A 17030-nucleotide genomic window follows, 5' to 3' on the forward strand; every position below is an offset into this window, starting at 1 on the left:
TCATATAAGGTATGAAAATGGATTTAGTTTTAATATCCTATAATTCCTATTATTGTAATATATTCATAAATGGCTTATCATTTTCTTTCAAGCGTATAGAAGATAAGCTAGTTAAATAGGACTTATAAAGTAAGCAATCTTTTTATTTTTCAACAAAGTGCAAGCGAAGATCTTACCTTTAGGGAGTCATTAAATAAAAAAAACAAGTTTTTTTAACTGAAAGTAAGGAGCGACATTAAAACTTAAAACGAACAGAAATTATTCCGTATATGAAAGGGGTTGTCCCCTCCTCAACGCCTCGCTCTTTACGCTAAAGTTTCTTATTGTTTAAAAAAAATAGAGTTGTGAGAAAATCAAACTTTAGCGTAAAGAGCAAGGCGTTGAGGAGGAGACAGCCCCTTTCATATACGGAATAATTTCTGTTCGTTTTAAGTTTTAATGTCGCTCCTTACTTTCAGTTAAAAAAATTGTTTTTTTTATTTAATTTTTGAACATTTTTGAATAAATGCAGGTTTTGATCTTGGCTCACAGTTCATGAATAATTAAAACAGAATTTTCATATTAATTTACTTTTATTTGGTTAAATGGCTTTCTCGATACTTGTTTCATTTTATTTATGAACGTTTTTATTAGTAATAAATATACGTAACTTACGAATTATTAATACGTATATTAGGGGGTTCGCCCCCTAGTCAATACCTTGCTCTTTAAGTGAAAGTTCGAATTTTGTTCCAATTCTTTAAAAATGACCGCTTAATTACAAATGCCGTTAATTAGAATAAATAGCTCTTATGAAAGTACTAAAAAATCTCTGGCTTAAAGAATGAGGTATTGACTAGGAGGTGAACCTAATCATATATGTAATATTTTCTGTTCGTTTAAAGTTTTGATGTTGCTGCTGTTGCAGTTGAAAAACTTGTTTTTTACATTTAATTTCTGATCTTTTTTTAAATAATGCTTGGATGTCGGGCATCCCCTTCATAGCAATATCCCTTCCCCCATGACAACTTCCTTCATGGGAAAGATCTTCCCACATAACCCCGACCCCCCCCCTCCCCACTACCAGGAAAAATCTCCCCTGAAAACGTCTGTACTGTATACTTCCCAATAACCAATACTATATGTTAACATTGGGTAAAGTTCATAACTTTCAGCCCTCCTCCCGGGAACTTCGGGGGATTAAGTCATCCTAAAAGACATACTTGTAAAATTTTTGAACATGCTGAACAAAATGGCTATCTCAAAATTTTGATCAGGTGACTTTGGGAAAAAATGAGCGTGGGAGGGGGCCTAGTTGCCCTCCATTTTTTCGGTCACTTAAAATGGGCACTAGAACTTTTAATTTCCATTCCAATGAGCCCTCCCACGATATTCTAGGACCACTGGGTCGATACGATGACCCCTGGAAAAAAAAAAACAAATAAACACGCACCCGTGATCTTTCTTCTGGCAAAAACTCCAAAATTCCACATTTTTGTAGATAGGAGCTTGAAACCTCTACAGTAGGATTTTCTGATAGGCGAAATATGATGGTGTGATTTTCATTAAGGTTCTATAACTTTTAGGTGGTCTTTCCCCCTTTTTTCGAAAATCAGCCAAGTTTTCTCAGGCGCTTAACTTTTGATGGGTAAGATTAAACTTGATGACACTTATATATTTAAAATCAGCATTAAAATCCAATTCTTTTGATGTATCTATTTGTATCAAAATATCGTTTTCTAGAGTTGCGGTTACCATTGAGCCGGGTCCCAATAACCAATACTATATGTTAAAATTGGGTAAAGTCCATAACTTTCAGCCCTCCTCCTGGGGGCTTCGAGGGATTAAGTCATCCTAAAAGACATAGTTATAATATTTTCGACCATGCTGAACAAAATGGGCTATCTCAAAATTTTGATTGGGTGACTTGGAAAAAAAAATAACATGGGAGGGGGGCTAGCTACCCTCCATTATTTTTGTTCACTAAAAAGGGCACTAGAACTTTCAATTTCCTTTCCAATGAGCCCTCCCACGAAATTCTAGGACCACTGGGTCGATACGATCACCCCTGGGGAAAAAAAAAAACAACAAATAAACACGCATCCGTGATCTTTCTTCTGGCAAAAAATTGATAATTCCACATTTTTGTAGATAGGAGTTTGAAACCTCTACAGTAGGGTTCTCTGATACGCTGAATATGATGGTGTGATTTTCATTAAGGTTCTATAACTTTTAGGGGTCTTTTCCCCTTTTTTCGAAAATAAGCAAAATTTTCTTAGGCGCGTAACTTTTGACAGGTAAGATTAAACTTGATGAAAATTATATATTTGAAATCAGAATTAAAATCTAATTCTTTTGATGTATCTATTGGTATCAAAATTCTGTTTTTTAGAGTTTCGGTTACCATTGAGCCGGGTCGCTCCTTACTTAGGGTTCGTTACCACGAACTGTTTGATTAAGAAGGCACAGAGCCTAATATGAAGAAACAATGCACCAAGTGATGAATCTTAGCTTATAATCAAAATAAATTACCACTAAGAAATGTTATTCTGCCTCCTTCTGCCCTTTCTTCTTCACCCCCTTCTGTAATCCCACCCCCTACAAAGGGTTTAGTCTGGTTTACGCTCAACAAAAAACAAAGCGAATCTTGAGTAAATTTTATTCACAATCAATTTGGGTTTGCTAATGGAATACCGCATTATTCCACTAGCGAACTTATAATTTAAGCAATTTGTTCAATTTTTAAAAAGGCACAAGTGACACTCTTAGTTTCAGAGGAACATAGTCACCGCCTTTACTTTAGCTAATTTCTACTTGTTTTAATTTCAACGGTGATAATTTGGTGGAATTTATTTCTGCTTATGATCCCATTTCTTCGTCTATAGTGATTATTTATTTACAATTAAGTCGAAATTAAATAAATCACCATTCATCTCTTTGCTCGTTCCTGAGGTAAAATTAAACAAAATCAATTAGTAGATCTATTTTATTTTCTTTGAAATAAAGAATTTATTCTCCTTTCGAATTTCTTCCAGGCACAAGCTGCTTTGATGTTTGATGTCGTTTCGGTTCTTGCTGAAGGACTGTCAAAATTAGTTCGCAAGAAAAGTGAAGGATTGAGGCCATTGAGAAGACTTGATTACTTAGGCATCAATGCAACGAAACCAGGAATAGAATGTACACTTAACGGTCGAGATCATGTTATCCCTTTTGAATATGGAGAGAAGATTTCTAAGTCTGTACGCAAGGTAATATGCACTTCAAACCTGAAATGAGTTTAAAGAAGTGTGTTTGACTGTTCGCTATTAGCTAGATTTATCTTGCTCTGTCAGATCAAACTACAGCAACAGTCGGCTGGCTTCTCAAGCAATGTCATGTGGGAACACCGCTCTGCTTCTTTCCCAGAGATAAAAAACTATAGCTATCAAGCCCTTGAAACTTATTAAGCACTCATTTGTTACAAGAAAAATGTGGTATTTAAGAAAAAAGATGGTATTCTCTTTTAAGAGGGTTTAAAAATGTGTTGTTTCTGCTTAAAACTGACTTCTTCCTATATTTCCTAAGCCTCATCATGGTTGCCTACGTAGGGATAACCTAGCAGAGAACGAGCTTTGGCCCATAGCAGCCGAAAATTTAAAAAGGTTTTTTGGAAAAAAACTATCAAGAGAGGAAGATGTCACTTGCAGCAGCTGATTCAAGAATGGAAAATATAATTTCAATTAATCTTAATGCAAATTTATTGCGGAAAAAAATTTATGAAAATTCCCGTGAAAAGCCTGAAAGCTCACAAAAATAGTGCCTGATCAAAATGGAAAGGGTACAGTTAGATTTTCCATAACCAAAATCCCATGTAGGAAAATCACAGTACTCATCTGAAGCATCAGGGACACTGAAGCATCTTGGAGAGAACTTCAGAGGCTCATTTGAAAGGGAATTGCTATATATAGTGCCTTTTGTAAGTAACAAAAGATGATTTTAAAATCACTTTAAAGAGCGACTTGGATAAAATTGATGACAATTAATTTATTCTTTACTGGGTTGTAGCGGAGAAAGAGCCGAAGGTTTTTTGCTATATGTGATATATTGAAAATACCAACAATGAGCTTTGCAGTCATAGTGGTTATTTCCTTTGCTATCCAAACTACCTTAAGATGTCTTAAGAAGATTCTATTAGTGACGGCGTAATGGGATCGTTCTATTAATGACTTAAATTATCTTGGTTTAAAATTCGGTTATTTTTGATTACCCCAGATAAAAAAATGTTCTACATGTAAAAAAATGTCAACGTTTGACATACTGAGAATGGTTAGGGATATTCAGTTAAATTTTCAAGGGATGTTAGAGGAGAAGAAAGGAAACTATGAATTGGTCGAGTGATGAGCATAAAATTCACTTTCAAAAATATACCATGTGGGCAATCTAATACTGTAATGCAGCTGTTAGGTGGTAGAAAAGACAGTCAGATCTTACTGCTCAAGAAAAGAATGATTTCACAGAATTGTACCATCAGCTAACTTCTTTCGGGTTATGCCTACTATACAAAAGTCGATAGTAAAAGAAATACTCAACAAACTTCAGGTCCGAACTTCTGATTAACAGAAAAGGCTCACAACCAAAAACAAGATTATCATGAGATGCTCAAAATTTGACTGCCCATTTTTGAAATAAGTAAAACAACACAGTTTTTGACGAAAGGCATCATTTTGATAAATTATTTGTAATATTCACAAACTTTTCAATATCACCCAGTGGAAATGAGTCACCTAATTATAGGCGTATCACATAATTGTAACTTTATGTATACCCTGGGTCAATGCCTTGATGAAAATTGTATTTTTTGTCTTTCAAATACCATTCAAATATTGTGGCTCACATATCATTAAATATCTTCTGATTATTCAGTACCTTTTTTGATGATCCTTCTACCACACGTAGGGGCATAGTGGGCTTTCAACTTTAAGAGAAAGGGTCAAATTGTTTAAGCTGGCGAGAAAACAAATTGTGCACTAGGTGAGACAAAAACTACTACTACTACTAACAACTCACCGCAGCACCTAGCCGCCTGAGGCCAACATAGCTACGCATGCTCCTCCTCCATCCCAATCTATTAAAAGCCTCCCTTTTTACGCCCGCTCATGAAGTTCCCATTTCCTTTAAATCTTTCTTTACGACATCCTCCCACCCCAGACGAGGCCGACCTGGTTTCTGTTTAGCCCTAGACGGTTGGCCGAAAAGGATAGTCTTTGATAATAAGTCATCCTTTATTTGCACAACGTGCCCTAGTCATCTCAATCTTCCTTTCATTACAGTTCTAAAAAGTAATATTGAGCCGCGTTTTTCGTACAGTCTATTATTTGAAATACGGTCAGTCAGCTGGGTACCCTGAACAATCTTTAAGCAATTTCTCTGGAAAATCTAGAAAATCTTCATCCGCTTTTCGGAGCGCCCATGCTTCAGAGCCATATTTGACCTCTGTCATCACAGTAGCTTCCAATATTCTAATCTTGGTTTGCAAATTTATCTTCCTATTCTTCCAAACTTTTTTTAACTGTGAAAAAACACCCTGAGCCTTGGCTATTCTACTTTTTACATCTTCACTGCTCCGACCATCTTTACTAATAATACTACCAAGGTAAGTAAAGCTGTCATCCTGATCAATCTTTTCATTACCCAACATCACCTTTTCATCTCCACTTATTCCTAGCCTTAGTGACTTATTCTTTTTAACATTACTTTTCAAACCTATTCTAGATCCCTGAACTCGCAAAACCTCTAAAACTTCATTCATTTGGCTCACACTTTCATCTAGGATGCTTAAATCATCAGCATAATCTAAGTTCAACAGACTTTTTCCTCCCCATTTCATTCTGTGGTCTCCCATTGCCTTTCTTGTGCTCCTTAAAACAAAGTCTATCAAAATAATCCATATAAAGAGGGATAGAACACAACCCTGCTTAACTCCGGATTTAATACAAAACCAGCTGCTAACCTCATTTCCTACCTTAACAGCCGCAGTGGTATTCTCGTACATAGCACTAATCACTTTATGTATTTGTCCGGTATCAGAGGTAACACTTTAGCGTTGCCTATAGTAAAGGCCATATGGCTCCAATGTTTTATTATTTATTATTTATTTGTTTTTTTCCCAGGGGCACTTCATATGGAAGGGGTCGTCGTAGAAACTTCAAAGGGGGCTCATTCGATTTGAAATCGAGAGTTCTAGTGCCCTTTTTAATAATCGAAAATGATTGGAGGGCAACTAGCCCCCCCCCCCTACGCCAATCATTCCCCCAAACACATCCAATCAAAATTTTGAGATACCCATTTTGTTCAGCGTGGTTGATTTCCACATAGAAAATATATTTTTGAGGAGGATACTCCCCCACAACCCTCAGGACAAGGGTTTTAAGTTATGCCCTGGGGACATATAAGGTTTTTATAGAAGGCGTTGTCATAGAAACTTCAAAACAGGATCATTCGATTGGAAATTAAAGAGCTAGTGCCCTTTTTAATAGTCGAAAGTGATTGGAGTGTAACTAGCCCCCCTCCCCCCACGCCCCTCATTTCCCCAAACACATCCAATCAAAAGTTTCTGATAGCCATTTTGTTCAGCGTAGTTGATTTCTAGATAGAAAATATATTTTCGAGGAGAACACTCCCCCACAAGCCTCAGGGCAAGGGTTTTAAGCTATACCCTGGGGGCATATAAGGTTTTTATAGAAGACGTTGTCGTAGAAACTTCTAAACAGGCTCAATCGATTGGAAATTAAAGGGCTAGTACCCTTTTTAATAGTCAAAAATGACTGGAGGGCAACTAACCCCCCCCCCACCCCCACGCCCATCATTCCCCCAAACACATCCAATCAAAATTTTGGGATAGCCATTTTGTTCAGCGTAGTTGATTTCCAGATAGACAATTTATTTTTGAGGAGGATACTCCCCACAGCCCTCAGGGCAAGGGTTTTAATTTATGCCCTGGGGGCATATAATGTTTTTATAGAAGGCCTTATCGTAGAAACTTCAAAACATGCTCATTCGATTGGAAATAAAAGAGCTAGTGCCCTTTTTAATAGACAAACGTGATTGGAGTGTACCTAGCTCCCTCCCCCCCCCCACGCCGATCATTTCCCCAAACACATCCAATCAAAATTTTCAGATAGCCATTTTGTTCAGCGTAGTTGATTTCCAGATAGAAAATATATTTTTGAGGAAGACACTCCCCCAAAACCCTCAGGGCAAGGGTTTTAAGTTATGCCCTGGGGACATATAAGGTTTTTATAGAAGGTGTTGTCGTAGAAACTTAAAAACAGGCTCATTCGATTGGAAATTAAAGGGCTAGTGCCCTTTTTAATTGTCAAAAGTGATTGGAATGCAACTGGCCCCCCCCCCCACCCATCATAAACAAATAAGTAGAACAACAGGGAAATTTCTATATAAGACGGTGGAAAGCAACTTTAAGTGAATATTTTAACCCTATATCCAAAGGCTGTCCTCGGCAAAACAGAGGAAGAGAATAAAAACAATATAAAAGAAACTTACATTAAAATTTACTCATTAAAACTAAAAGGTTTTTTAAAAAATGTTTTAAAACAGCCCTAATATCATTACTTCAAGGAAGTTCAACCAGGACTGGTTCTCAAAACGAAGTGGACAGAGAACAATTCATTCAGATGGAATTAAAATACTTACAGACAAGATTTTAAAGCTAATCACGCCTTCTTGGCAGCTAACCTAGATGGTCTATTCGTAATAGGTTGACTGGAGTTATTTACTGGTTTTTTAATATAAATAGTTAAATCATTTTTAATTAGATTTGTGTATAGAGCATTAAGTGACTATTCCCCCAAATCTCTATTTAAAGAAATATTACTATTTATTTTGATTTTAATTTCAATTGCCTCACGAACAACCTGTTTTCTGCCTAAATCATTGCTAATAAGGCAAGTTTCTTCAAAAAAAAAAAAAAATTTCGTCTAATCTTCGCAGAGACCCTTCAATTATAATAACTAAAGCAGACAAGGGAAATTCACTTGTAGTCATGGATACCTTAGATTACGACAATAAAATTTATTCACACTTAAACGACACAAATACATATACTTCCATGACTCACGACCATACTGATAAGTTTGCGAATAAAATTATAACCGAACTAAAGAATCTAAAACAAAATGGCAAAATCACCCCACAATTGTATTATAAATTTCTTCCCCAAGGTAGCTTTTGCCCAAAGTTTTACGGTTTACCGAAATTACACAAGCAAGGTATTCCCTTAAGGCCAATTGTAGCATATACGAAAGCCCCTGCTTCCAATATTGGAAGGTGGTTATGTACAGCCTTCAAACCGTTACTTTATTCTCAAAAATCGTACATATGTAATTCGGTAGATTTAGTAGAAAAACCTAAAAGTGCAAGCTTTTCAGAAAATACAATGGTAAGTAGTTTTGACATAGTTTCTATGTACACAAATATTGATGTAGCAATATCTGAGCAGTTATTAAAAAATAAAATAGAAGAAAATTATCATTTAATTGAAGATTCCACAACAGGAATAGATCGTGAGGTTTTAATGTCCCTAGTCAAAATTTTTAATAAGTATTCAATGTATTTTCAGCTCCTTAATTCTTTTTATCAACAAAAAAAATGGTCTCCCTATGGGTGCACCGCTATCTGGGTTATTAGCGAACATTTATGTAGAACATCTTGAAAATTGGGCCTAAAATTCATATTTTTTAAAACATGTCTATTGGGGGCGTTATATGGATGATGTAATATCACTCTGGAATTAGGGGGACAATGAACTTAGTGGCTTTCTAGATCACCTTAATACATGTGACCGAAATTTACAATTTACCTTAGAAATTGAAAATGCAAATAAATTACCGTTTCTGGATGTTTTAATTATTCGCGACATTGCTAAACTGGATTTTACAATTTACAGAAAACCCACACAAAATAACAGATATCTACATTTTAAATCCAATCACCCCCCACAAGTTAAAAGAGGTGTTGTTACATCTCTTGTTGACCGTGCCTTAAACATTTGCTCTGAATCTTACATCACAGATGAACTAAATTTTATTAGAGACATACTTTTTGGAAACGGTTATCTTATTGTCTTTATTAACAATACAATTAGCCGAAGATTGGCAAGACACTCCCGTAAAGTTAAGGGTCTTTTGCAATATGAAGTTCCCGTCAAGCCCTCAAATATAATTTACCTTCCATATATTCCAAAAGTCACTACAAGTTTAAAAAAAGTTTGCACATAAAATAATTTTTATGTCGTATTTACAAACAATTTTTAAATCATGAATTTCTTAAATTCTGGTAAAGATATAACCCCAGTTACTCGCCAAAGAGGGGTTTATCAAATACCATGTGACTGTGGCAACTTTTATGTTGGTAGAACCCATCAAACTTTAGAAAAACGCCTGCAACAACACAAAGATGACATAACTAAAGCTTTAAATTCTAATAGTACAAATATTTCCTTCGATTCGGCTTTAAACAGTAACATCTATGATAACCCTAACCATAAAATGCTTTTTGAAGAAACTTGCCTTATTAGCAATGATTTAGGCATAAAACAGGTTGTTCGTGAGGCAATTGAAATTAAAATCAAAATAAACAGTAATATTTCTTTGAATAGATATTTGGGGGAATATTCACTTAATGCCCTATACACAAATCTAATTAAAAATGATTTAACTAATTATATTAAAAAACCAGTAAATAACTCCATTCAACCTATTACGAATAGACCATCTAGGTTAGCTGCCAAGAAGGCGAGTTTAGCCCTTTTCTGTAAGTATTTTAATTCCATCTGAATGAATTGTTCTCTGTCCACTTTGTTTGGAGTACCAGTCCTGGTTGAACTTCCTTGAAGTAATGATATTAGGGCTGTTTTAAAACATTTTTTTTTAAAAACCTTTTAGTTTTAATGAGTGAATTTTAATGTAAGTCTCTTTTATATTGTTTTTACTCTCTTCGTCTGTTTTGCTGAGGACGGCCCTTGGATCGAAATATTCATTTAAAGTTGCGTTCCACTGTCTTATATAAAAATTTCCCTGTTGTTCTACTTATTTTTTTATTATGGAAAGGCAGTGTGGTCTTCGTCGCTATTTGTTGTCACACCCATCATTTCCCCAAACACATCCAATCAAAATTTTCAGATAGCCATTTTGTTCCACATAGTTGATTTCCAGATGGAAAATATATTTTTGAGGAGGACACTCTCCCAGAACCTTCATGGCAAGGGTTTTAAGATATGCCCTGGGGGCGTATAAGGTTTTTATATAACTCGTTGTCGTAGAAACTTTAAAAAGAGCTCATTCGATTGAAAATTCAAAGGGTTAGTGCCCTTTTAATAGTCAAAAGTGATTGGAGGGCAACTAGCCCCCCCCCCCACACCTATACTTCCCCCGAACATAACCAGTAAACATTTTTAGAAAACTCTTTTTTTCAGCGTAGTTGTTTTTCTAATAGGAAACAGGATTTTGAGAAGTACACTCCCCCACAACACTCACGGCACTTGTAGTATGTTATGCCCTGGGGGAACATAAGGTTTTTATAGAAGGCGTTGTCATAAAAACTTCAAAAAATACTCATTCGATTAAAAATTCAAAGGAATAGTGCCCTTTTTAATAGTCAAAATTGATTGGAGGGCAACTAGTCCCCCCCTACGCCCCTCATTCCCCCAAACACATCCAATCAAAAGTTTGAGATAGCCATTTTGGTTCAACGTCGTTGATTTCCAGATTGAAAATATATTTTTGAGGAGGACACTCTCCCACAGCCCTCAAGGCAAGGGTTTTAAGTTATGCCCTGGGGGCATATAAGGTTTTTATAGAAGGTGTTGTCGTAGAAACTTCAAAACCTCATTCGATTGGAAATTAAAGGGGTAGCGCCCTTTTTAATAGTCGAAAATAATTTGAGGGCAACTAGCCCCCCACGCCCATCATTTCCCCAAACACATCCAATCAAACTTTTGAGATAGCCATTTTGTTCAGTGTAGTTGATTTCCAGATAGAAAATATGTTTTTGAGGGGGACACTCCCCCACAACCCTGTCCTGGTTGAACTTCCTTGAAGCAATGATATTAGGGCTGTTTTAAAACATTTTTTTTAAAACCTTTTAGTTTTAATGAGTGAATTTAAATGTAAGTTTCTTTTATATTGTTTTTACTCTCTTCGTCTGTTTTGCTGAGGACGGCCCTTGGATCGAAATATTCATTTAAAGTTGCGTTCCACTGTCTTATATAAAAATTTCCCTGTTGTTCTACTTATTTTTTTATTATGGAAAGGCAGTGTGGTCTTCGTCGCTATTTGTTGTCACACCCATCATTTCCCCAAACACATCCAATCAAAATTTTGAGATAGCCATTTTGTTCCACGTAGTTGATTTCCAGATAGAAATTATGCTTTTGATGAGGACACTCTCCCAGAACCTTCAGGGCAAGGCTTTTAAGATATGCCCTGGGGGAATATAAGGTTTTTATAGAACTCGTTGTCGTATAAACTTAAAAAAGGCTCATTCGATTGGAAATTCAAAGGGATAGTGCCCTTTTTATTAGTAAAAAGTAATTGGAGGGCAAATAGCCCCCCCCCCAAAAAGTTTTTTATAGAAGGCATCGTCGTAGAAACTTCAAAAGAGGCACATTCAATTGGAAATTCAAAGGGCTAGTGCCCCTTTTAATAGTCGAAAGTGATTGGAGGGCAATTAGCACCCCCACGCTCATCATTCCCCAAATACATCCAATCAAAATTTTAATATAACCATTTTGTTCAGCGTAGTTGATTTCCAGACAGAAAATATGTTTTTGAGGAGGACAATCCCCCACAACCCTCAGGGCAAGGGTTTTAAGTTATGCCCTGGGTGCATATAAGATTCTTATAGGAGGTGTTGGCATAAAAACTTCAAAAAAGGCTCATTCGATTGGAAATTTCGAGGGATAGTGCCCTTTGTAATAGTCGAAAGTGATTTGAGGGCAACTAACCCACCTCTCATGCCCATCTTTTCCCCAAACATATCCAATCAAAATTTTAAGACAGCCATTTTTTTAAACGTAGTTTTAAGTTCTGGAAATTAGGTCTTTGAGGATTACAACTCCCCCAAAACCCTCAGGGCAAGGGATATAATTTAAGAATTCTCTGAACCCTTCAAATTGTTTCTTATGGTAAGGATGCTTGTATAAACTTTAGAGAGGGCTCATTTGATTGAAAATTGCATTTTCTTGTTCACTTTTTAAGAGTCAAAAGGGAGTGAAATACAATGAGACCCTCTACCTCCTCCAGGCCCTATATGCATCAGATAAAAATTTTGAGGTAGATATTTTGTTAACTTAATTCAAAGTTCTGATAACAAAAAACTTCGGTGTTGACACAGCCCACCAGGGCCAAGGGGTAGGCGTTGTAATTTATGCCCTGGGGCATAACTTATTAAGGGGGGTGTATAACTTATGGGAAGGGGTTTTGTATGGGAAGAACACATAGAAAATCTATTATAATTATCCAATTATAATGTTAAAATACATGCTCTGTGATAGATGCAAAATTGTTTTGGCACACAAATTCCTATTAAGGTCAATTCCGAACAGTCGTGATCCCTTTGTGTCAGCAAATGAAATGGTCTAAACCCCCTTATTGGAGCTATTTTTTCAATCCATTCATTGCTGTCAATCGCTGTCCACAAGTTATGCAAGGTGTCTATTGTTCATATATAAGGTTTTTATCAAAGAGGTAATCGTATAGACTTTGAAAAAAGCCTCATTCCATTTAAATTGAAAGTTCTAGATCCGTTTTGTAAATTCAAGAATAATCGGACAGTAAGACACCCCCCCCCCATGCCATAAAAAATTGAAACTTTTCGCAATCAAAAACGAACAAAAATTAACTAAAAAAAAAATTCCGAAAAATAAGTTTTTCAAAGAAAAGTAAAGGCCATTTTAAACTTAAGCTCAGGAGATACAAATAACTGTTAAAATTTAAACTCAAAACCACCAGAAATTACTATTAAAGAATAAATGAAACCCAAAACGAACAGAAATTAAATAAACAATCATATCAAAAAACATACAACAAGTAATAATATAAATGAATAGATAGATCTTAAAGCGAGTAATGCTTCGATTGAATATGAAAATCAAGCTTGAAACTAAAAAAAATATTTTACTATTAAATTATAAATAAAACTTAAACCGACCAGAAATTAAATATACAATTAATGTAAGCAAACCTAAAATAAATATTAATGTAAATAAATCTTAAAACGAGTGAAACTTAAATTGATTGTGCAAATGACGTTTTAATCGGATAAAAATAACTACAAACAAGAGTTTGGGTATCGTCTCACCGCAGAAGCCTAAAACCTACTGCGTGATTGGCGCTTTACTGAAAACGAATTATATTACAAATGTTTTCTTTTTGTACTTAATATTGAAAATAAATATTACAATTACAGTAAAATTTTTAACTGATGAGCTTTTAGCAATTAATATCATTATGCATCAAATATTCAGTTTAATTTATTAGTTCTTTTCAAGATTGGTCAAGAAAAATATAGTTTCACTACAAGCAAAATTTGGATACTGCCCCCTTCTTTAACTGTAAAAACCTAAAGCCTTCTGCGTCATTGGTACTTCACTGAAAACTAATTACTCGTATATTAAAAATTTATTATTTTCCATTGAAAATGAAAATAAAAATTACAGTGAAAAAAAAATCTGGAACTGATGGATCTTTCAACAATTAATATCATTATATATCTAATATTCAATTTGATTTTGTTTACACTTTTCAAGACTGTTCAAGACTCATATAGTTTTGCCATTTTTTTTAACTCTGCCATTTTTGTAACTAATCGTGTTAGTTTGTTATGAAAACATTCTATGGCTTCTAGGAATTTCTATTTGAGCGGAAAACTGCACCTCAAACTTTGTGGAACATGCGTTTTCTTGCATGAAACACCAAAATATAATAAAATGTCAAGTTTCGGAGTGTGCCACCACTCGCAAGCAAGTGCCATTGGTATTTTTCAATCCACAAGGTCAATTTAGGGGGTGGGGGGTAGGCTAATTCTCGTAGCAGCCTTCCGTCGTGGTATGGTTCACATTTTCAACACCTGGCGTTCGGACTATCATATAATCTACCAAGCATACAACTACCCCAAATCAGTATCAATAAATAAATGAAACCCAAAACGAACAAAAATTGAAATAAATATTAGAGTCAAACTCAAAACGAGCATAAATTAATGTGAGTAGGGTTCAAAACCCCTATGCTTTCTAAAAGCCAGAATATAATTTGTGATTTACTGAAAAAAATTCAAATGAGTTTACTGAAAAAAAATGTGCATTGTCAATTTCATATACATATGCTGATATCTATTCCCTAAAATCTTAATTAATTTTTGATTTCTTAAAGTTACAAAAGTGAAAATATTTCAAAGAATTGTTTTCAGTAAAGTGCCAATGACGCAGTAGGTTTTAGGCTTCTGCAGTGAGACAATGCCGAAACTCTTGTTTGTAGTTATTTTTATTCGAATCAAACTTGATTTGCATATTCAATTAAAGTTTCACTCGTTTTAAGATTTATTTATTCATTTACATTAAGATATATTGTATGTATGTTCGCATTGATTGTTTATTTAATTTCTGTTCGTTTTAAGTTTCATTTATACTTTAATAGCAAAATATTTGTTTTTGTTTTAAGCTTGATTTTCATATTCAATCTAAGCATTACTCGCTTTAAGATCTATTTATTCATTTATAATATTACTTGTTGTATGTTTTTTGCTATGATTGTTTATTTAATTTCTGTTCGTTTTGGCTTACATTTATTCTTTAATAGTAAATTCTGGTCGTTTTGAGTTTTAATTTTAACAGGTATTTGTATCTCCTAAGCTTAAATTTAAAATGGCCTTTACTGTTCTTTCAAAAACTTATTTTTCGGAAAGTTTTTTTTTAATTAATACCATACAAGGATAAAACCTTTTCTAAAGCTCTTCTATCAAGAGAATCGAACGCTTGCTCATAATCTATAAAAATGAGGACCAAAGGTGTTTGAAAACTCAGGCACTTCTCGATTATTAACCTAAGAGTGAAAATTTGATCGACACATCCTCTACCTTTTCTAAAACCGCACTGTTCTTCTCTTAAAACTTTGTCTACAGCATCCCTCAGTCTAAATAGTATCATATTACTAAGTAATTTGCTACCTACAGAGACCAGAGTAATCCCTCGATAATTACCACACTCACTTTTATTGCCTTTCTTATAAAGTGGCTTAATTAAGGTTTTCCTAAAATCGTTAGGTACTTCCCCTTTTTCAAAAATCATATTCATAATCTTCAGTAACTTGTTTCTAACCTCAGAGTCACCATATTTAAGAAACTTATTTACCGCCTTATCAGCATCTGGAGCCTTTTTATTTTTCAGTCCTTTTAGTACTGTCGCTAATTCCTCCTCCCAAAACAAATCTTCCTTCACATCCAAGGTATCATAAACTTTTTCATTTTCCTCTATATCTCTTCCTTCAACTCTATCTCAGTTAAACAAATTCTCAGAATGTTCGGCCCATCTCTCTTTAGTTTTTTTCTTATCGCTAATTACGGCCCCATTCCTATCTTTAACTGGGCCAAGTCCACATTGACTACTCCTTCTCAATTTGTTAACGTGCCAGTACAATATTTTACTATTATGCCGTCTAGCTGCATCTTCCAGGTCCTCGGCAATTTTATCCATGGCCTCTACTCCACACCTCCTTAGTTCATATTTTAATGCTTTCTCCACTTTCTTTACATTCCTTTTGTTTTCATATGATCTGTCACTAAAATAATTCTTGTACAAGTCCTTTCTCCTTTCTATCAAACATAAAGCTTTTTCACTAATATTCTTAGCTGCAGTTCTAGCTTTCTTCCCTACGACACCTTCTGCAACTTCACAAATTATTTTTCTAAAATTATTCCAACCATCTTCCACATTATCAAATTTTAAACTTTTAAGTTTAGAGTTTAACTGTTCAACTGTTCCTGGAAAGTTTCTCTCAAATTCTTATCCTGGAGTCTACCATCATCATAACTTCCCAGGAGGTAGTTACCCTTCCGATATTTCAGCTTTAAGTTAACCCTTGACACTACTAGATGGTGATGTTTACTTTTAACATCAATAACAGCACTCCAATATACCCTAATATCTTGTATTGATCCTGCCAGTCTTTGGTTTACAATAACATAATCAATAAGGTTTGCTGTCTTACCATCAAGTGAATACCATGTTAACTTATCAGCCATTCTATGACCAAACACCGAATTGGTTATAACTAGATTGTTATGTCTACGAGATTGCAACAGTCTATAACCCTTACTGTTTTCTTTTCCTTCAACAAATTTACCTAGGCTAGGGTACCATCTATCCCTATTTCTACCAACCTGGGCGTTGAAATCTCCCAGTAAAAACATCATATTTCTACCTGGGACACTGTCTATTTGCTCCTGTAACTGTAAGTAAAATTTATCTGAGTCACTAGTATCTCCGTCAGTCGGTTCTGCCGGGGCATATACTAATATAACTGATACTCTGAACTTTTTAGTCATAAAATGAGCAATTAGTATTCTATTATTAATACCTTCCCAGCCTACACAAGACTTAGCAGCTTCTTTATTCATCATGAGTCCTACTCCCTGTCTATCTACACCATCCTTCCTGCCTGAGTAAACAAATTCTATATCACCTAATTTCATACTTCCTACCCCTTAGATATGAGTTTCTGAAACTCCTAATAAATCCAGTTCGAATCGTCTTAATTCGTCAGTCAAAATGTCGATACGATAGTCATTTTTAACGTCGTAATATTCCACGTTCCAATTTTCATGTTCTTTTAATGATTGAAATTATTTTCGCCTCAGGAAAAGAAATGATCCCGGATACCAGTGCAGGGCGGGGATCACATATCTTCTCAATTCTACACCGAAGTGCTTAAGCCGGCTTAGAACCGGACAGCAAGAAGTCCCTGGGACCTCCATCAATGGGGGCTTTGTGCAGTCCTGGGCCC

At 35.1% G+C, this 17030-nt stretch overlaps 1 protein-coding gene across 1 annotated transcript in view; it reads left to right on the forward strand.

The window, feature by feature from the left end:
• The window catches only part of LOC148950281 (glutamate receptor 1-like), a 413540-nt gene that overhangs the window by 252537 nt on the left and 143973 nt on the right, over positions 1 to 17030 (forward strand). Inside the window, exon 8 of the mRNA XM_089091823.1 lies at positions 3015 to 3227. Within this exon, the coding sequence (XP_088947949.1) occupies positions 3015 to 3227 (213 nt within the window). The remainder of the gene's footprint in view (positions 1 to 3014; positions 3228 to 17030) is intronic.

This window comes from Artemia sp. Qi Xiang Cuo, chromosome 7 (assembly GCF_049724085.1).
Source record: "Artemia sp. Qi Xiang Cuo chromosome 7, ASM4972408v1, whole genome shotgun sequence".
Lineage (NCBI taxonomy): Eukaryota > Metazoa > Arthropoda > Branchiopoda > Anostraca > Artemiidae > Artemia > Artemia sp. Qi Xiang Cuo.